Source organism: Falco peregrinus, chromosome 3 (assembly GCF_023634155.1).
Source record: "Falco peregrinus isolate bFalPer1 chromosome 3, bFalPer1.pri, whole genome shotgun sequence".
Taxonomy (NCBI): domain Eukaryota; kingdom Metazoa; phylum Chordata; class Aves; order Falconiformes; family Falconidae; genus Falco; species Falco peregrinus.
In genome coordinates, this window is record NC_073723.1 from 81,460,203 (window position 1) to 81,482,514 (window position 22,312).

The 22,312-nt window shown below is 37.8% G+C and overlaps 1 protein-coding gene across 1 annotated transcript in view; it reads left to right on the top strand.

The window, feature by feature from the left end:
- The first annotated feature begins 7,417 nt into the window (after window positions 1-7,417).
- Window positions 7,418-22,312, top strand: part of ZPBP (zona pellucida binding protein) — a 30,873-nt gene continuing 15,978 nt past the window's right edge. Inside the window, 5 exon segments of the mRNA XM_027783842.2 lie at window positions 7,418-8,777; window positions 11,877-12,002; window positions 19,652-19,812; window positions 20,931-20,932; window positions 21,627-21,826. Coding sequence (XP_027639643.2) covers window positions 8,672-8,777; window positions 11,877-12,002; window positions 19,652-19,812; window positions 20,931-20,932; window positions 21,627-21,826 — 595 coding nt within the window. The 5' untranslated portion in view covers window positions 7,418-8,671.

Genomic DNA, 22,312 nt, shown 5'->3' on the forward strand with positions numbered 1-22,312 from the left:
TCTCTTCTATCATCCTTATGTGGCAGTATACTTAAAAGACTCCACTTGCTCCTGTTTCTCCAAGTTTCTGAAGTCCTAGCCAACAAACCACAGTAAAACTAGAGGTCATCCTCCAGAATATCTGTGTATAGAAACCGTGAAGAGCAAGGCAGTGGTTTAAGTAGTGAATTCTTTCCTGAAAAGAGATTTATCAAATATGGTACAAAAAGAACAGAGCGACTGAATGAGCAGAGAGTTATTTTGTGATGATGGTAACCATCTTACAATGAAACGTCTCCTGGTGTGAAACATGTCACAGTAATCTAGTCCTTCAAGGGGACACACACAGCAACTTGAAATGGCACTACAAATTACTTACTCAGCTAGCAGAGAAAAAATTAAGAAGTTTTCAGTCTTACTAAGAATTATATGGTGTTTTCACTGAAGTATTTTAAAATAAATCACTCTGTTATCCAGATCACAAATATGCATTAGATTGAAACACAGATTTAACACCAAAAAAATTTATCAAGCACAAACACAGATAAATGCAAACCAGAAAACTTACAATTATTACTTGGGATAAGTAAATCACATTGACATCAGAGTTTTCCATGCAGCCTGATTACCTCCAGAGTTTTGCCATTTGTTCTATCAGGTCAGCGAATCCATTAATGTCTCAGCTCAGAATATGCAGCATTTCCTAATCCCAAGCTTGACGGTATTCATTAGCAATCTAAACAAAAGTGGTCTGATTTACAGAGGTCCACTCTGCATGAATTCAGTGCCATCTGCAAAGGTGTGGTACTTAAGAAAAATCAAACGTTTATTTGGACAGCTCAGTTCACACTATGAGGGCCTTTATTTTGTGGTCTTGTCAGGAAAAATTAGGGCAGAGACTCTGATCCTTCTCTCATTTATGTTAGTCTCACACAGATGTAACTTCCCTGAATCCCTAACTTGCTCTTGATTAACACTCAATCAGAAATGGGCCTAACATTTATTACAGTACAAATTTACAGTAATAACACTATGCAGAATGGTAGGGGGGTTTTTTGAGTAGTTTGCTGATGGAGCACAAAAATAACTAAATAAAGCTTCCTTCTTTATTAAGACAGCTTTCATACACAGGTCACAAGAACTAAAACAGGAGAAAAGTGACAGGCGAGCATACTGTATATGCAGTACTGGCATTGTAAGGCTAAGCCAACACTATGAAAACACAGAACTCTTTGTCTGACACATCTTGTGTCCACTTTCTACCACACTCCAGGGAGACCTTGTAGAAGCCTTACAGGACCTAAAGGGAGCCAACAAGAGATCTGGTGAGGGATTTTTTACAAGCGTCCAATAGCGGAAGGACAAGGGGTAATAGCGGAAGGACAAGGGGTAACGGTTTTAAACTGAAAGAGGATAGATTTAGATTAGATATTAGAAAGTGACTCTTTACTGTGAGGGTGGTGAGGCACTGGAACAGGTTGCCCAGAGAAGCTGTGGATGCCCCATCCCTGGAAGTGTTCAGGCCAGGCTGGACGGGGCTTTGAGTGACCTGGTCTAGTAGAAGGTGTCCCTGCTCATGGCAGGGGGGTTTGAACTCGATGATCTTTAAGATCCCTTCCAACCAAAACCATTCTATGATTCTATGATACGAACCTATGATTCAAGTTAGTGACAAGATACCTCCAAAATTTGACTTCTGTCAGTAATAAGCCTTTAAAAGGCCATGCTGGTGATTGTATTTACTGACGCTCAGTAATCTCCATACCAAATATAATCAGTTTTACACTAGCAACAACATCCAGTGTTGCAGACCGATCTTTTGCCCCGCTGCTTACCTTCTCCTGGAAAGCTTTAGGAAGCGATGGCAGGAGAGGCAAAGACATGGGACCCAGGTAAAGTGCAGAATGGAAGATGTTGCAAAGATGACTCATGTTTTGTTGCATTTTTTTTGCAGAGTGAAACGCAATTAAAGCGTTATCTTGGATTTTGTTGGCAGGGACTCTGTCTAGATTATCCTGGGAAGTAGATTCAACAAGTAAGGCTGAATTATTTCTACTGTCAATTCTCAGAAGTGATCTGTGCTTTAAAGAAGCACATGGATGAAGCTGGTCGTATGTCCAAGCTAGTCCTCTTTACTAGACGTAGGCCTTTTATTTTGCTTCAGGATTTCTGTGGAGCAGTCTACTGGTTCTTTGATGTAAACAGCTATTATTTTTCTCTGGCACAGTAACAACACACCAAATCTTCCAATACAATGAAATTTTCCCGGCAGGTTTTATTTGCTTCCCAGATAGCTCATTCCCCACCTCCTACTCCCCCCTGCAAAAAAAATTAAAATAAATAATAAAAAAAACTCCTTTCTCTACTCACTTACAAATTAAATAGACTTTATGCCACAGGAACATGCAAATGTCCTGAGACGCCAGACACTTTAATGGTCTTTTTATAGCAGCACAATAAAGACTGAGCAGCACAGCTGTAAACGCTCATGCCAGTGACTGGATCAGCACAGTTCCTTAGTTTTGCAATAGAAACTTCCCTGCCCTCTTTTTTTTTTTTTTTTTTTTTTTTTTTTTTTTTTTTTTTTTTTTTTTTAACAACTGCACTGAGCACGAAGCCAGCTCACTGCACCTTTGGGAACCCCCAGGTGCGGCCTGCGCCACCGCAGCCCTCGCTGCTGCAACGCAGCTGCCCCTGGGGCGGAGGGCGGCCGTGCCGGTGCGTTCCGGGACTGGGACTCATCACGTGTGAGCCGGCGGCTGGGCGGTTCGCGACGGCGCTGCCGCGGCGGCAGATGTTTCCCTGGGGTTTGCGGATGTGAAAGCCCCCGGCCCCGCTCCCTCCCGAGCTGCAAGCGCGGGGCTTGTCGCTGCGGCTGGGAAAGCCCCGCCGCTGCGCTCCCGGCGGTAGGTCGCGCCAGGGAAGGCGCAGCCCCCCCTCCCGCCCCGGGACCGACCTCTCCGCCCCGCGCCGCCCCGGGCGGGGCCGCCGCTCGCCTCAGCGCGCCGGGCCGGGCGGCCGTTGGCGGCGGGTAACGGCCGCCGCGCGGAGGAAGGGGCGCGGGGCCGTGGCGATGCGGCGCAGGGCGCAGGGCTGCCGCCGGGCGCCGCCTCCTGCTGCTGGTGCTGCTGCGGGCACCCCCCGCAGGTACCGTCCCGCGGCGGGGAGCGGCGCGGCGGTGCCTCTCGCCTCGGGCCGGCGACACCCGGGCCCTCGGGAGGTGCCGGGGCGGCGGGGCCGAGTCACGGGCAGCCGCGCCCCGCAGGGCCGGGGCGCACAGCCCGGGGCGGGCGGCGCTGCCGAGCCCTCGCTGCCTCCCGCCGCTGCCTTTCCTGCAGCATCGGGCGTTCGCGGTTCTCCTGAGTTCCCTCCCTCCCTGTGCCTTTGGCCTTGCCCTCCCTCCTGTATTTACACTGTTCTACAAAAGAGGTGCATGTGTTGCTGCATAAGTGACCTTTTTCGGAGCCGGGCAGTTTTTAAGTTTGTGGTGTTGTCGGGGCCGTGCTGCTTCGTAACAGAGGAGCTGTGCCCTTCAAAGCCCAGCTTTCCCCGTGTGGGTTTTGCCAGTGCTTTTCCCATCTACACCCACCATATCCGCCAGTGGGATTAAACTTCCTCTCCACATGTGGAGATGGCTGCAGGAAAGCTGAAGAATTAACTAAGTAACCTTTTCCTCAAAGATGAACAATGCGTGATGGGGAGAGGGATGTTTCTCCTTCCTATGTGCCAAAGAAACTGTCTGAGGGGGTGTAACACCAAGAGTTGGCGTGGGAAGTGAGTGGCTGGTAACTTTGGTTACTCAGCTAAAAGAGCTGCATCACTTTGTTGAGGGCTCTGATGCACAGAAACAGCTATGTGATAAGGCACCGCGACGGTACATTTCTGGTTTACTGGTCGTGTATCCACTGTGTGCGTAATCGCAGCTGTCAGCTGTCACTGAGCGGGAAATTCAGTTGTACGGCCTCAGCTCTCAGGCTGGGAATGGCCTGAAATGACAGTCTCTGCTTCCTAGTGACATTTTGAAATCTGAACATAGTAAATCACTTAGGATTTCTGATAGTATTACATTAGATTATTTAATTTGTACATCAGTGTGCATACATGCTAGGTCTTCTTATTCCATAATCTGGTTACGATCGCGTTTTACCAGTTCATTTAGAAAGTCAAGGTCTTTTCCAGGGGCAAGATCAGAGGTGAAGTTCAAAGTTCTTCTGCTCTGTGACAGAAAAGGGAAAACCATATGTTGTATTTCAGCATCTGTTCACTGAAATGTCACAGTATTTCTTCTGTCTTTGGTTTTAGTAGGCCTAACAGACATTGTCAACTCCAGAAAAGACAGATCAGTTTTATTGCATTGGGGTTTTATTAATATAGTTTTGAGTTCAGACTGATGTAAAGAATATGAACCTTTTTCTCTAAGGATTTCTCTCTTTTTTTTGTTGTTGTTGTTTTTTTTTTTTTATTTACTAATGCTGACAGTTTTTGCTTATGTGGTTTTCCTTCAATGAATAATTAAACTTTTGGAGCGTGTTTCTTAAAATGTCTTAATTACATTTGACTTTTCTGAGCCACCTGAAGGAAATTTCCATCTTACTGAAAAGATTCAAAATTTTTAACTTTAGCTTGCTATATGATAAGGAAAAAAGTCTTTTTAACTTATGAAATGTGTTAGTACTGTAACTGTCTGAAAGGAAATATGAAGACCCACTTGAAATACGTAATATAGTTCATATCTTGCAGGCTTTTTGTCAAAGGGGTTAAACTTAACTGAGATAGACTGGAAACTGAAGTTTGGTTTCTCCTGTATGACTTTCATATGACTAGTAATAGAAATGGTAATATTTCTGCACAGCACTTACCATCAATAGACAGCTTAAAAATGCCAGCTGTAATTAAAATACTTGGATATAGAAAAACACTTGACTATCAGCATGATTGAGCAAAAATAACTTAAGTAAGTAGCATTGCTATTTATATACTCTTTTGGTGCAGAAATCTCTTTACAAAAATTATCTCAAAACATAATTACTTTGAAAAAACTATTAGCAATTACCATAACTTAAATAAATCTTTTCCTATTGCTTCATAGAATTTTCATTTCTAAATAAATGAATTGAAACTATGCCAATTGAACATTCTAGTAATACAGTATTTTATTAATTAATAAATTGATTGTTTGATTATTTAAGGCTCATTTTAAACTCTGTTTCCTGGTAACTGCAATTTTCAGACCAAATTTAATTTTCTGATGAATTATTGTGAAGATTAATTTTGCAACTGTAATGCTCATTTTAAGACTAAAAGATTCAGAATGATTTTTTTATGAAATAGCATAAGATACTTGAATATATATAACTGTAGTGAAACTTTTAAGTGGGTGAATGGCATTCCCTTTCAACTCAATGGGCACAGGATTCATTGCGTTCCTTTTGTCAGTAAAAACCTCCCCGGATTCCTCCTTTGGGCTGGATGTGGGAAGGGACCCCTCTTTACCTGGCACTGTTCTAAGTCCCTCCGACCAGAGAGGAGCAGCAGGGTTTGTTTGTCTGTGCAGGCACAATCCATCTGCTGCTTCCAATCTTGAATGGAGACTCCTCCTCCTATAGGCAGAATTCCTCAGAAATACATGAGCTGAATTTCTCTGTGTTTGGGTAGAATTTATACATCTGCCAAGTAGATGTTAAATTTATCATACAGGGTGTTAGCATCTTAGACTTATATTTAACTCACTGCAGGATCTTTGGCCTGTTTCAGTGGCATAAATTAGTAGAAAAGCTGTTGAATTTAACTCCCATCAGATTTTAAAGTTGCCTGATGAATCCTCAAGTAACATAAATACTTCATATGGCAAATGTATCCTTGAATTCCAGTCTTCAGGAATGGCTTTTCAGGCAGCTGGGACGTTTGAATCACCCTGGACTTGGTGAATTACCCCAAACTTCCATGTGTTTGATAGTGATGTAAAACTTTTCTTCATCTGTGATTTTCTGAAAAAGGAATGCCTTGTGTTATGCCTGTAAGAAGTACAAGACAATGAGGAATCAGACCCTATATATTTCTAGTGCTTTGGGATGCTTAAAAAAATTAAATTTGGGGAATTCATTCAGAAATCTCATTTATTTTTCTCAAAAATGAGTGAAAGAGCTTTCCCACTGCTTTTTAAGTGCAGGTTCAGATTGAAGGGATGGAATAATATATTTAATGAGTTTAAAATGCAGTTTAAACAGTTCCCTTCTCCTTTATTGTTTTTTTGTTGCTCTTTCTGTGGAACATAATGTCCTCTTGATACTTTCTTTTTCTATGAAAAACATCTTTTTAACCTGATCACATGCACTCTTAAAATAGACTGAGAGCGGGAAGATCATCTGTGCTAGAGACTGCTGTGGGAAGTGCCATTTAAATTCCAGGTTGTTAGGAGGAGACCAAAGGAATTCAAGTAGGAAGCCTAAAAAAAAAAGGCTGGAAAAAAATTTAAAAGGCAGTGTAGAAAGAGAGGAAAGAGTGTATGAGAGTTGTGATTCATATGCGGATAGAAATATTTACAGACTGAAATGGCTGCTATGCAAGTGAGATGTGTATGCACACCAAAGAGCATTTAAGCTGACTTTCTCAAAATCTAGCATGCAATGTCACTGAAGATACCAAAAAGCAATTCCAGAAATTCTACGTTGTCTTCCTTCAGTAACTCTATTGCTTCCACTTTTCCTAGTTCTTTCTTAATAAACAGTTCAAGAGCTCCATCTTTGGGTTTAAGTTATTACTGTAAAAAACCCTTCTGCATTGATTAAGTAATGCCTAAACATCGCATAAAGTTATAGATCTGTGCTCATACATTTTCAGTTTGCAGTGCTTAATTTTTCCAGATGAATTTGTTCAGTTGCCTTTTGATAAACTTTGAATACTTTCCTTAAAAGATTATTTTTTTCAGTTTTTCTCTCATTAATTTATTTGGGTTTGGTGGGTTGTTTTTCCCTTCCAATTATGGTACATAAATCAACTTGACAGTTCATAAAATATTTATGGACCATGTGGACAGATAATAGTGTCAGAAGGAATTTTAAAACAGACTGGTTTTCAGGTAGGATTTAAAATTTGCTATAAATTAGTATACTTTTATTAAAATCAAAGCATATGCTGATTTTATCAGTGGAGAATCTGATCGTGTTCTTCTAGGAGGTGAATTTTAGTGAAAAATTAGTTTCATTTCTGCAGCAGAATTCTAGACTTAACATAAATATTCCAATGAGAAAATTTTAATCCATTTTGTTTTTCAAAAAAAAGCATTCAATCCTTTTAGGAGGTATCTGGGGAAAATTAAGTTATCTGAAAAATTTTGCTTGTTGAAGTTGTGGATGATCATGTATGATTACTCATGGTCATCTTTCCTCACTTCTCCCCGCCCCCCCCCCCCCCCCCCCCCACAAGGTTTTATTTCTTCTTACTTTCTAACTATTTTCAATGGTGTACTCCGCTTACATTCTGAAATGACAAGTACAAGCACTTCTTTTAACTTACCTTGATTATCTTGCTCTATCAGGCTGGAGAATTTGCCTTACTTCTGTTTTTCATAACAACAATGTAGAGAAGTACAGTTACCATTTGTATAATAGATGGGGTGCTTTGATGGTTCCCCATTATTGCTTAAATCAAGATAAATCAAAAGAACGCTGGCACTTGACCCCATCTCTTTTATTGTCCCCAACACATGCCTTAATCTGTAACGAGTTTACCAGAGTATTTTACTGTTGCTTTTACTTTTTGAATATAGAACCTATTAGCAAAAAGCACTGATCTGGTGCCACGTAAATTATTTAGCCCATCTTCATTAAATAATGGCTACTGATGATATGTTCAATATTTTATTGCTGTCTTTTGTATTCAAGACTTTCTATTCCTTTGTTATATACTTTCTTTCCCAGATTCCCCCCCAAAACTGGAAATCACAAGCATACCTCAACTCCCAATAGCCCATGTTCTTTCCAGGCAGGAGGTGGAGACAAAGAACACAAAATGCTGACAGGCTACTAGCCATTGTTATCTTTCTGCTGCTTCAGTTCTGTTTCTCTGGGAACTCTGTAAAAGAAACTGAGATCTGACTTGTACTAGAATGCCCACCTGAAAGATACTTCAGTTTTCTATCAAAGCTTTCTATGTCTTGCAAAACTTTGCAATCTTAATGAACACGTTTTAAATTTCAGTTTAAAATAGAAGAAATGCAAATTAAAATAGCCGTAAAATATATTTCATTTCATGGGGAAATTAAAAAAAATCATAATCATGACAGAACACAAGTTCATTACTTCATTATTGGTCAGTGTACACATTGATTAACATCCTCACTGAGGGTATGGTAAACAATGCAGCTGAATTTTACCCTCATTTTGGATAGTGCCTATCCCTATTTTTTTGCCCATTATGGACAATTTTAATTTAAAATGTAACGGTTCTGTTGTAAAACATGAATATATTTAAAACTTATGTCTAAAGTGCTGTTAAGAATAAGGATACTTTTTCTGGTGTTAGGCCTTTGCCATTGTGGTTTGGGTTTTTTTGCTTTAGTAAGAGTCATGCGTTATGTAAGACGTCAGGCAGATAGTAACTTAATAGCCATTGAAGAACAGGTCTATTAAAGGCTGTAGATCAACCTGAAGTATGCTGCTTGCTTTTTCAGATAAATTAGATAGTTGTAATAATGTCATTGTTTTATCTTTTAACAGTTCAGCCCTCAAGGAGATTTTTAAAAAGTGCAGTGCCAAGACCCAACAGCTTAAAAATAGTGGGATCTGTTGTATTTCCGGGTATTTTTCTTTAAACATAATGTTGCAAATTTTAGTGAAAATATATCAAGAAAAGGCCCTTTATCATATCTCTTGTTGTTGAATTGTTTTGAATGGGTTTAAGCGGTTTAATTAATTACAGTTCTCTACTGACTTACGTATACTTAATAGGCCATCCCACAGAATGTATTTCTGTCATTGGAATTTTTTCAATAGTTTTTTTTTATTCTTGCTCATAATTTTTATGAAACTGAGAGAATTATTTTCTGTAATTGTTATAAAAATAACTAAGTTCTGTGTATTTTTCCACCTGGCTGTTGGACTTTTGCTCTGAAATACTGCTTTCTCAACTGTAGGTATTCCAACCTCACCTTACATGTTATATACACTGAACCTGAAGCATTAAATGTGTGCTATATTCTATAACAAAAATTAAGATGAATTAAGATTTAATTGCTTTCTAAGTTAAGTCCATCTAACTCCAGAATATAACATTTTCACTTTCTTTTCTCATTAAACAAAACAATTATTGGAAGGTCTGAAAATAAAATTAAAGACTAGGATGTTCCTCATTGCCATACATTTACTCATGTTGCTTGTTCTCTAAATGCATATTGGTTGCAATGCTGGCTTGGTTTTGGTAATACTCTACCCCATAGTTTTATCCACGTGTGTTCTCCAGTAACAGCTTTGCTAGTAGCATATCTAGAAGTGATACTTCTGTTGTTTGGGGGAAAGCTAAACCCCAACATTTCTTTACCTTGTTTTGGTACAAAGACATACCAATTTTTGTCCAAAGGTGAAACAGTTCTTGGAAATAATTTGTTTTTAAAGTTTTTTCTTAGTATTTTATCTTATAATATTATTTAATTTTGAATAATGGCTCTGAGTGGTCTAGTGGTTCACCCTATCAGCATACTTTTTCTCTCTTCTGACTCACGTCTGTAAACACGGCTGCTTCTTCAATGGCACAGGGCAGTTTGAAAGTTAGAAGGCAAAACCAGAATGTTAACGTTATCCCAACTCTGTTTCTAAACAATTTAGTTATCAATGCAGAACATTCCCACCTTCTCTGGGACAGACCATTATGAGTATACTGGATTTTGCTTCAGTGTTCTTTTGAGGTGCTATGCAATATCTCTATTCTGAGGTGGTTTTTTTTTTTTTCCACCAAAATTTGGTTACATAATATCCTGCACTTTTAAAATCCTGCAGTTTTAAAATATCTGACATAAATGTTCTTGGATCACTATCTAAGGTAAATATTTTTATAATGGAGAGAATATGGACAAATAAGAAAAACAGCAAAAAACTTTAATTAAAAGAGTAAGACTTTATTTTGAAAGCAAGAAGAGTAAGGTTATACTTGGTTGATATTTTTTCAGCCATTATTTTCTATACAATGCCCTTCTGTATCCTATGATACATGCTTAAAAAAATTTACATTGGTAGGGCAGACTTCACCATCTTGGCAGGTTATGATAATAATGATGGCACCATAATTTTATTACTTTTTGTTATGGATATGGTGTTGGTTTTTTTGGTGTTTTTTTTTTTTTTCTTCATATTGCTCTAAGACAGAACAAAGCAACCTTGTGGAAATAAAACCCAAAATGTGAAGTGGGGGAGATATGCAATATATACAATTTTGCCCCAACAGACTACTGCTAAAGCCAGTTGGTTAGTAAATTTTGAGAAAAAGTTAAGGATTTGCAATGGAAAAAACCTTAATCATATTGGCAATTGCATTAACATGTAGAATTCATACTAATTTTCATGCTTCAGGTTAAAAACTGGAACACCACCTGTAAACAACATTTATTTCCATGACATACTATTGTACAATTGAATATATATACTTTGCTGGTTTCTGCAGTATAAGCTACTGTAAAAAACCTGATTTTTGGGATTATCTGGGATAGACATACCTACTCATCTTAAGGGTATCAAAATTCTGGAATTATTCTTATGTATTAAATACTATATCTAAGTCTTTATTCTTTTTCAACAACTGAATAATGTAATGTGAATGCAAATGGCTTTTCATTTTTTAATGAAAGCAAACATTCATAGTTGGAGAGGAGGGAAAACTGGTTGCATTACCACCAGTTGCCATAATGGAAAAGTGAAAACTTTTTCTGAGCGTTAATCCTTTCGTGCAACAAATATTTGAACTGTTTTCCACTTCCAGGGTATCTGAAATAGTCAATGGTAAGATAACATTTAGTAATTTGCTTATTTGATTCAGTTTTAATTTTTCTTCAGATTCTTCAGATCACAAATGTTGTAGTAGCTGTAATGCTTTATGCTATTTCACTTTTCAGTGGTATTAGGGTAGCCTGATACAGAGCATGGTATATTCAAGTTCAGACTTCACTAGAAGTATCTGGCATCCCATACTTCTGAAGAAGACACATGCTTTGCAAAATGTCAGTGGGAAGGAGAATAAACCAGACTGTACACACTGAAATCCTGCATGTTATGGAAGTGATTATGACTACATTCAAAGATCTAGAAGCACCTGTATGCTGAAGATGGCATATAAGACATGCACAGGTGCATTTCTGTGGTAAAAGACTAAGCAAATCCTTACCTTACTCAATTTGCTTCCAATCTCATTATCTCTGAATTAAACAATAGGCAGCTTACCATTTGGTGAGCTACAACACTAAACCCTTTTTAAGCCAATACATTGTGCGCTGGTACAAAAGGCAATCACTAATAGAATGGAAACAGCAAGCTTTCAGGTCTCAGTATCCTACACCAACATACTGCAACTTCACCCTCTGTGTGTGTGGGGGATACTACTTGAGACACAACGTTGCAGAAGCCTGTGCTTGTGAGAACCTACTAAGTGATATAATCTATTCAGGAAGATATTACTGTGCACCGTGGTTCTTGTTTACACAACCAGGGAAGCCTAGAACTAGAAAGATTTTCTGGAGAAAACAAACCTGCTATCTATTTGGTATTTCATTTTCATGGTAGAGGATAAGAGAACCAGCCCCAAAATCAGAACTTCATTCAAGGTCATTTTTGAACCACTGTCTTGAAATTTGTATAGCTCACTGTTAGGATACCATTGGTAACTACTTGATGCTAATGATATTTTTTTTCCAGTCAAAGTGTATGTCAAGCTGAATCACAACAGTCCATGTATTTTATGTCTGACAAATCATCTGCAAAATTTAGAACTGATTGATCCAGTATTCCAGTGGAATGGACCAGGTGGTGGTCTTTCTTCAGGTAAGGATTTATTTTCTTACATATCCTGGGGCTGCACCCTCTTTCCTTCTTCTCTACCCCCCCACCCCACCCCACCCCCAAAGAAGCATAAAGGTGAGAATGTAAAATGGAGAAGTAACTGAGGATACATTGTGAGTGTTTGTATGTGTATCATATAAATTAACTTTGACTTTTCAGAAAGTGGTGGGATAACCAAACTAAAACACATTTGCAAGTCTTTGCAGAGGATGGTGCCATCTCTAACAAGTGCTAGATAGAGCAGGGCATGTTGGATGCAACAGGGGCCAAGGATGACATTCTTTGTGGCGCTGAGAGACAGCTGGGAGCATTCTGCAAGGACGGAACAATAGGATGATGGGTGATGTGATATAGCCCAACTGTCTGCTCAGTGACAGGCTACCTTTAGGTACAGAGTTGCTTAGGGCCTTGACCACATGAGTTTGGGAAATCTCGATCCCTGGAGATTTTCTGTCTTTTCTGTGCTTGTTCCTCTTTTTTTACTTATTTTCAATCATAATTTCCATGATTGCAACTTGTCATCATTGCTGCTTGTCCTTTTGTGGTGCACCTCTTAAAAAGTATGGGTTATTCTTCCCTGTATCTCCCATTAGGTAGTGAAGGACTCCAGTTCCCTCCTTAGATTCTTCTAGTGTAAAAATGCCAGTTTCTTTTGCCTCTTGTCCTATGCTCCAACTCCCTAAACATCCCAGAAACCTTCTTGTTGACTTGCTCCAGTTTGTTAGTATCTGTCTTGAACTGAGGAGTCAATACTGGGCACAGTGTTCCAGACTGCCCAAATGAATGCTGAGTAGGGAGAGAATGATCACTTCATTTGATTTCCTGGATATACTGTTGCTAATGCAGCCCAGTATATGGATAGCCTTCACTGCTGCAAAAGTGTGCTTCTGATTCATAATGAGTTTAAAATCCACCAGGACTCCCAGGTACGTTTTTTGCAGAGCTGCTCCCAAGTCATCTGGTCCCCAGCAACAGATGTTGCTCCTCTTATTCTGACGCAGCTGCAGGACATAGCCTTTGTAACTGCTGAAATTAGTGAGGTTTCAGGAAGACTATATCTCTAGTCATGCAAGGTCCCACTGAATGGCAGCAATGTCCAGCCCCCCCTGCCAATTTGATGTCTTTTGCATACTGGACAAGAAAGCATTCAGTCCTGTGGTGTACGTCACTGGTAAAGATGTTGGCAGTTCTGGTGCTTTTGTCAGCCTTGAGGAAAGCCCTTCATAACTGGCTGCTTGGTAGAGCAGTCTTCAAAATGATGATGCTGTTTTTCATCCGTCTTGTATTGCACTCATCTAGTCTGTATGTCCATAGTTGGACTACAAGGATGTGATGGAGGACCATACTGAAATCCTTGCTATAGGTTTTCAGTGTATATGACATGTGCTGCTTTCCCTTCATCCTCAGAGGCAGTCATTTATTTCCAGAAGATAATCAGGCTGGTCAGCCATTACTTGCCAATGGCAAATTGATGCTGTCTGTTCTTAGTCACTGTCTTGTCATTCAAGCATCTGGAAATTACTTCCAGCAGTTCTGTCATCTTTGCAGGGCCTGAGGTGGGGATGGCTGAACTATGATTCCCTGGGTCTTCTTCCTTGCCTATTTTTATGGTGGGTTGTTTTTTTTTTTTTTTTTTGGATCTTTCTGGTCATTGGGGATGTCATCACCATCAAAATAGACCACAGTCATTAATTAGCTCACTCAGCATCCTCAGATATATCTCATTCTGGTCTATAGACTTGTATATGTCCAGCTCAAGTAAGTGTCTGACGTCGCACTCCCTGTAGCATCTCCCCTAAACTCTGCTAAAACCTGGGGCAGGGCTGGAAAGCAGCCCTTGCTAGGTATGAGAGAAACAAAGGTGGCATTGCATACCTCAGTGTTTTCCAAGTCTTTTGTCACTAGGTCATTCAGCCCCATTCAGCCTGGGGCCAACATTCTCAGTGCCTTTTCTCAATTGCATGTGATTCTGTTGGCCCTTCACAGCCCTTGCCAGTTTCAACTTCTGATTAATCTTCTTGCAGAGAATTTAAACATTCATTTTCAGAAAGAAGCCTCTAATGATATAATTGTCCTAATCTGAATAGTATGGCATGAAAACCCCAAATAATTGTTTCTGCATGGAGTATGTTGGACTAATTGTATATACGTTATTTTTCTCACATAATAAGGACTGCTTAGAGATCATGACTGGCTCATCAGAAATATCATCGCAAGTCTGAGCAGGGAACCCGAGTTCTGTTTTTTGTTTCCTTCTATGTCTCATTTACCCTTTAGAGTAATTTCATTTTTTTAAAAAGAACAATAAGCATTGTGATGTATTTATAAACATGATTAATATCTTAGTTTACAATTTAGGTTATGAACCATTCATCCTTTTACAATGGCAGTGTTTCGTCTATCAGAACCCTGTCCTTGGTTTTATATTTTCGTGTTACGCAGTCTAAAATACCATTTACACCATAGTGACTCTTCATTCTTAATTTTCTACGTGCTGACCTACATAGTAAAGCACTGCAGATTTGTGATATCTAACGCTACCCTGTATTTTTGCTCTGAATCTGTTAACAGATTTTGTCCTCAGAATTTTTAGCATTCTTTGCCTGAAAGTGGTATAGGTGGTTTTGCTTGTACTTAAACCTGTGGGCTATGTCATTTTACATGAAACTGCTAATCTCCCTTGGGGTGGATATATCCTGGTTAGTTGAGTGTCCTGCATTGTAACTGATATATTTTGATACCCAGTCTGTGGTGCATGACAGACACAGTATCAGGTGTATCGTCATGTGTTTAAATCTCTTTGGGCAGATTGCTTCAGTAGTATCCCAAGTTGCTATGCCAACCTTGGTTACCTAGCAAAAATGCTGTGGTGGTAGGGGTTCTTGGCTCTGTGGCGACTTCAGGTGTATTAGAATCAGCAGCAGATGGGCAACAAACATTTCAGAAAGAGAAGAAAGCTTGTGTTTTCCTGACGTAATTTCCTATTTTAAAAAAGTGGTAATGAGAGGATTTCAGCTGCAGCCACCACAATTTTGGGTAAATATCACAAATATACTTCTTAGTCTGCTAGGGCTGTTGTCACATTCTTCTGTTCCTTGTTTTTGTTTTTGATTCAAAGTATAAACAGACAAAAACCTATTTAAAGTTTCTAGCTCAGGAAATGTTTGCTGTGTAAAAGAATTTGATCATTCCGCGTCCTTTTAGAATGGTGTAATCCTCTCTAATTATTAAAAATTATCTGGGTTTTGGTGTGACTAGTTAGTATAATATATATCGTAATAGAATCTCCATAACAGTGGGAAATTAGGATTCATAAACCTTGCTTGGTATGTTATTTCATACTTTTTCAGTGTGGTCATAGGAAAGAAAATAATCCTTTCGGTGGAAATGTAGAATTGTGAATCGAGTTTTAGGAAACACCAACAAAATAAGCTTCTGGGAATGCTACAAAATAAACAATTACTTAAGCATAAAATCTGTAGGAAGAGAGCCTATCTTTTATTGTACTATCTGTCATAGTTAGAAAAACCAGATTCTCTTTCAGGCACACCAGCCCTTGACACATACCCTAAGGAGGTGTTCTGTGGCCCAAAAGTCTAGCTATATACATCAAACATCACAACTACAGTAAAAGCTCACAAAGAGCAGTAAACACTTGTGTTTCTGTAGCCATTAAAAAACACTTCTGCTTTTTGAACAAGCAGCTTTGTTCACAGATAGTTCCAGTCCACTTATGTGCAGTTGAAAGAGTAATGAAAAATTAAATACTGCACAAAATGTAATTTAAAATCATTACAACTTAAAAATTAGCAAGTAATTTTTCTTCACTTAGCATAGTGACTGTTTTGTAGTGAGGTCTGAAAATTGTACTTTGAAGTTTTTAAACAGCTGTTGGGCTCATTGAGAATAAGAGATTTTCAAAATATACTTCTAAGTGGAGGAAAAAAACCTTCAAAATAATTGCTTCTTAAAGTTTTACTGCATAAAACAGCATTTTTGATGGTGTTCTTAACAGCTAAATAGAACAGAAAAGAGAAAGCATTTCCATCTTTATTTCCAAACGCAAACATTGGAATAGGCCTGTTCTCGTTTGGCCAAAATGAACCTAGGAATTTGGATTTACAGGAAAGTTACTGCTTTTCATACACACTGCCAGATAATATATGCATAGAAGGACTATTTGTATCAGAAGATTGTGACTATCCAGTCATAGGGCTGAAAAAAGTGTGTACTACAGTTTCGTAAAACAAAGCCATTGACAGATTAAATACCTGCATTCAAGGTCTCAGTTACAAGTTACACCCCAGATATTCTAAATCGTACTATTGGTGTATCAAACAGCTCTTCTATGGAGAGGGAAGAATAGAGAATCAGAAGAAATATGAAGCTGCTTGTAGATGTGTCTATCTGTATACTCATGCTATCCTTGTACCTGATACATGACTTACACATGTTTCCTGAGTGACTGTCAAGAGTCCCGTCTGGACTACAAAACAGAATATGTTTCGTTCCTAAGAAACTTGTCAGGTGAGCTCAAGTTTATTATATACCGTGTTAGCTTTTGTTTCTATACATGTATAATTAGTCACTGAAATGATATATTTGGACATCTTCAGATATTGCATATTTAAACTTGAACATGCTCAGTAGTTCAATCTGAAGATTAGAATTTATGATCTGGATTTATAGCTGTTCCTAAAAGTCTGAAAAATCCGTTTCTGAAAAGCCCATTGGCCTGATTCTGGTGTCATTTACTTTTGTTCTTAATATATAATTTCAAAATGAAGAAGTTGCTCTACTGTAAAACTGGTTTGAATAAGAGATGGTGTGGGAGGATGAGCAGTAACTTTATTTTTTGCACTGAAAGAACTGGAAGGAGAATCAATCTGTTGGTTTTAAGTATAATAAACAGAGAAACTAAAATATAGGAACATTTAGTTTTAAATATATTTATACAAAGGTATGGAAAGTTAAGGGATTTAGTCTCTGTAACATAATTCTCACAGGAATAACTCTGTTTTGCATCCTTCTAATTCCTGAGGATCCTGGAAAATGTTCTAGCTTCTTCTCTTAGCAAGAATTAAAAAACGAACTTCTGTTCTGTTTTAAATCATGCCAGTTTTCACTGACTCCAAGGAACCTCTGAATGTGATTACGTCAATGTTTGTCCATCATGCATGTGAAATGCCTCCAGTGTATTAGAGGCATATTCCATTATATGACATAATTTACTTTACATTTTGTGACATGAAATCCTGCTCACCTGTCTTACTGAACCTGCTACAGAGAAATATCATGGAAAAAATACTGGATTTAAAAAAAGGGTGGATAGCTTAATCACTTTAAAAAAAATAAAATTAAAGATAAGTCTATTTTGTGAACCCAAACTCATCTGAGTAGGCAGTATTCATCCAGATAATCCCAAGGAGCAAGGCATTTTAAATGTGGTTTACTTTGTAAAACTAAAGAAGAAAAAACCCCACAAACCAACAACATGACAGGCTCTTGATTTCGTGATCCAAAAGGAGATTCTTTACACACAGACATATCACTAAAATAGTTACTGGTTACTTTGTCAAAACTGTGATATTTTCTGCTATATGAAGAATTCAGTGTTCAAGGTAGGATAAAATTCTGTAATAAAGTCAGTACCTCAATCCATCAAAAGAACACTTTACTTAGCCTTTTCTGCTGATGTGCCTTCAAAACAAATTGTGACCAGACCTCCTCACTGGATTGCCAAGCTTTGTCTTTTGCAGACCTTGTCATTGTAGTTCAGTAATGCATTTTATAAGTTTAGCAAAGTTGTCCATGATGTATCTTTAAGGTGCTCCAGCTACCCAGTCAACTAATGGTGGTGTTGCTTTTGGCCCACACAGGGCAACTGCATACACCAAAGATCAGAACTATAGTTCTTAAATCTATGCTGTTTTTCTGGCGATATTAATCTGATAGCTATTCCAGCATACAGTAGCAAATTACATCCTAGTTTATAGACTTAGCATCCTTAGTCATTAATCATCAGATTAAAAACCTTTCCATCATCCCAAAAATGAAAGACAGCCTGCCATTAATTGAGACTGAATTGGAATCCCAAACCACACAAGAATTTGCACTTTCAGTCTTTTTAATAGTACTCTTTTTTACCAGTACTTGATTATTTTTTTTAAACACAGTGATATATATGACAAAATAAAGTTAATTAAAAGCTTAAATGGTTTCTTGAGGAACAAAGTTGTCCTACACCTTCCTGTCAAGTATGTAAAAAGATGCACTTCAGTCAGGCTATTTTTTTCCCCAGTATGGCATACCAGGAAAATCAACATGCATCTACAATAACATGTTAGTTTGAATAGGAGTGTGGCTTTGAAATGAATTGTTTGATTGTACTCACTTTCCACATTTTGTTTGGATCATGGTTTGGTCTTCAAGTGCACAAACTGGATTAATTTTGGACGAAGCTAATTGGAAAGATTTGCTTCAAGAAATAACGCACGCCTATTCTGTAAAACTAGATTAGGACTGCTCTGAAGCAAAAGCCCTGTGTGTAGTATAGATCTCATGCCCTTAGTATTGATTATTTCAGTCTAAAAAGATGCTGTTTTCACACCACACTAATTGTCTACACTTCCATCATCTACATAAAAGATCTAAATTATTTAGGATGTTAAAACAATTTTTTTTTTGGCATGTGAAATGGAATGCGTTCTCAAAATACTTTATCAAAGTGAGTATTTTACCTTGAATGTATTATAATTGACTGTAATCTCATGGTTCCCAAGATTTTCTTTGACAGCAGGATAGGCTGCATATTACTATTTGAGAAGCTCATATCCATACTGCCTGAGGACTTCTCAAGTCAGGAAGGGACTCATCAACTGTCATCATGTAACCCACATGCAGGCTACATGTGACAACTGTATGGCTTATTATCAGTGCCCAAATCTGACCTTAAGCAGTGCTTTTCTTTCTCTAAAAACCTAGTTAAAGAGCCATGCTTATGATTTTTCCTTTGAAGCAGGATCCTGCTTCCTCTCTGCCTTGAACTAAGGAGTTGTCTTAAGACTTTGGACACCATAACAACGCATATCTTTGCACACAGAAATATTATTTTACAGTCTTAAACATACACGATTCTCATTTTGACATATGCATATAGCTTTTTTGGAAGGTCTGTTATGCACTAGTTGCTTAACTTGAACATCCTGTCTTGCCTACTTTGAAATTCACTGCGTGTTAAACACCGTCAGCAGCTAATTCTGAAAGGTTAGTAGTCAGTTTGACTATATAGAGGTAAAAAAAGACATTATTTACCCACTTTGTCTTTTTTTCTGGGAGTTTTTTTCTCTCGGAAGTAGTTATGGAAGAGAACAATAGATGTCTGAGATCAAATAAACCCAGGTTTCTAGGACTGCTTTGTCAACGAATACCTAAAACACAGCAGCGATAAGGCACAATTGTGTAAGGCTGAATCGAGTGACACCCAGTCAGGTGCAGTTTCTGAGTCTTGTCTCTTCAGCTGAATCCGTAATATTTTGTACACAGCTTAACAGTAAATAACCATTTGGACCCTTACTTTCTGCATTTTCTCATGATGACAACTAACTTTATCTCATTATTGTGTTTACTAGAAAACACCAGTGTGCAAATATCAACCACAGGAACTTTGATATTGAGACACTTCAACCTGAGTGGAGTTTACACATGTTCCATTGTTTATAAGCTAACAGCAATGCAGCCTCATAAAAACCTTGTAATAAAATACCTTATTTATGGTAAGTTATCAATCCAGGTTAAGTGTGTAGTTGCCTTGAAAAAGTTTTATTTGCAGAATTTAATTTGCAGAGGTAAAGACATTCTATGGGAAATTTTTTAAAATATTTGTTACTACCAGGCAGTTCATTTAATGTAATTTACAAAGCCTTGAATGAAGCTTAGTGGCTGACTGAGAAACTTATGAATACAGTTCTTTTTTAAAAAGAAACATAAAACATAATGAAATGTAGCAAACTGAATAGGCAGTAATCCGTAATGACATTAAAATAGTATAATTTTAAACTGGCTAATTTTAGCACACCCATATGGGTTTATTTCACATGTTAATGCCTTAATTATTACTTGATTTTGTTTTTTAAGTACGTATCATTTAGTGATGCAATATTTGTAGCTTATTCTTTCCTGTTCTGATTACATTTCCTTCTGTTGGCAGTTAAAAAGTCTTTGATAAAGTGGAAGATTGTAAAGGCAATGTCATTTACTCGTTACTAGCTCTCTTTTTATTCTGTAAAGGGTATTTTATTCTTGTGGAGATGTAAGCAAGAGCCTCTATTGCCTTTAGCAGGAACTGTGTCTGATCTTGAATTTAAAATGCATACCAGTGCTCATTTAGAAACACGGTAGAGCACAATAACCTAAATTAACCTCTGATGTAAATTAATTTTACTTTGGTACAGTAGCCTTCATACAAAATAACCATGACTTTTAGCAGCTAGCTTCTTGACAGAACTGGAAAGGAAAAAGTTTCTTTGAAACAGTTTTGATGGAAAAGATTAACAGTTTTCAGTAATGCAGACTTACATCCTTCAACAAAGATAAATCTGAATGTTAGCATACAAAATTCAAGTTTCATACATATATAGAAAAATCTGGAATATGCAGCAGCAGGGGAAGGGAAATGGGGGAGGCAAAAGCAAGGTAGAGGATCTAATGAGCAGTCTTAACTGGGTACCATATTTTGGATGTTCTGCTGCTTCCTTCAGCTGGTTTATTTTCTGTATCTTCATTCTTTCTTCCTCACCTCTCCTTCTCATTTTTGTGGTTATAACCACACCATGACCCCTGTTCTTCAGGGTTTTCTTCTCCTGTTTTCTATTTAACATTGTGTTCTGTTCATCTTCAGCTTTGGGTAAGTAGTGTGGTTATCATTAAATAACTAGAAACATGCATTTTATGGTACATTGGCTTATTTGTAAAAGATGCCCAGATGTGCATTTAGCTTTGCAGTAAAGGTGAAATAGCTGATCTATCCATAAAAGTAAATTTCATACCTATGTGGAAGCTCTTTCAGTTACTTCTGCTTACAGAGAAGGAATTCCTGTTCATCTTATTAGTTCATCTTCTGTTGATCGCTGGGGAAGAGGATTCAGTTTTTAAGTCCTTTAAAATACTTCTGTGGTAGCTGACTAAAAACTATGTAACATACTACGATAACTGGCCATAATGTATGAGATGAAATGTTGGGTCACATACTGAAGGGTATTTTCTATGCTTCTTAACTGTAGAGTTCATATTCCTGATCCCTTTACTGTAATCTCCTTTTGGTTTTAAAATTAAAAACTTACATTAATAAAGAGTAAGATTTACCTATGGATATAAATGAGAATGTTCACTTGTAAAAATCTCGTAAGTGTTTCTGACTGGTCCAGCAGACGCTATTTTATCATCAAAAATTCTCTGGGGGTGCAAAATAAGTTTTGTTTATAAATTGAGGATTTAAATTGGCAATTTTATTTTCAAATACACATATTACTTTTCTTTTTCCTTCACATATGTTCCTCATCATTTTCCACATTTTTTCCTGAAGCTTATTCTCATCCTACCTAGAAGTTACTATGCGTTCACAGCCCGGTATCACACAGCCCCCTCCAACAGTTCTCATAACACTTCTTTTGAGAAAGCATTGCTTCAGGTACTAAGCAAACTTGTTGCTGAACTTTCTTGTGAGGTTACATTAATTAAGGCAGAATGCCATCAGGTAAAAATGTAGAGAAGATGTCTACAGAGTGAAATCTTCTTTACATTTTCAGGTAAAAATCTGTCTTACTTTTAAAGAATGGTTAGATTTTTTATAGGTAATGGATTTGCTGCTTATATGGAGAATGTAAGGGTTAATAATAGTTTCTTACTTGTAAAAATGCTGCAAAGTATTGCATGTGAAATTCATGTCAATAGCAAAAAGATAGTTGATCCACTCAAAAGTGCTTATTTTACATTATTTCAGAAGAGCCGTACAACATTTTATAGCTGTGGATAGATCAATATGTTTTTAATTTTGTATCATAAAACATTATCATGTCCCTTGTTGCACATGACCATAGGAAGGAAAGTGATACAGTGCATTCTGTAACTCCCCAGATTACCTTAATCTACCCACCTACAACAGGTGTATAAATCAGGCCACGGATGTGCCTTGGTCTTTATAAACAGCTTCCAAATGGCAGACTAAGGCTGGATGTCTAATTTTCAAGAACAAAAGTTAAATGAGATGAACCTCAGTACTTCTCCTTGTCTAA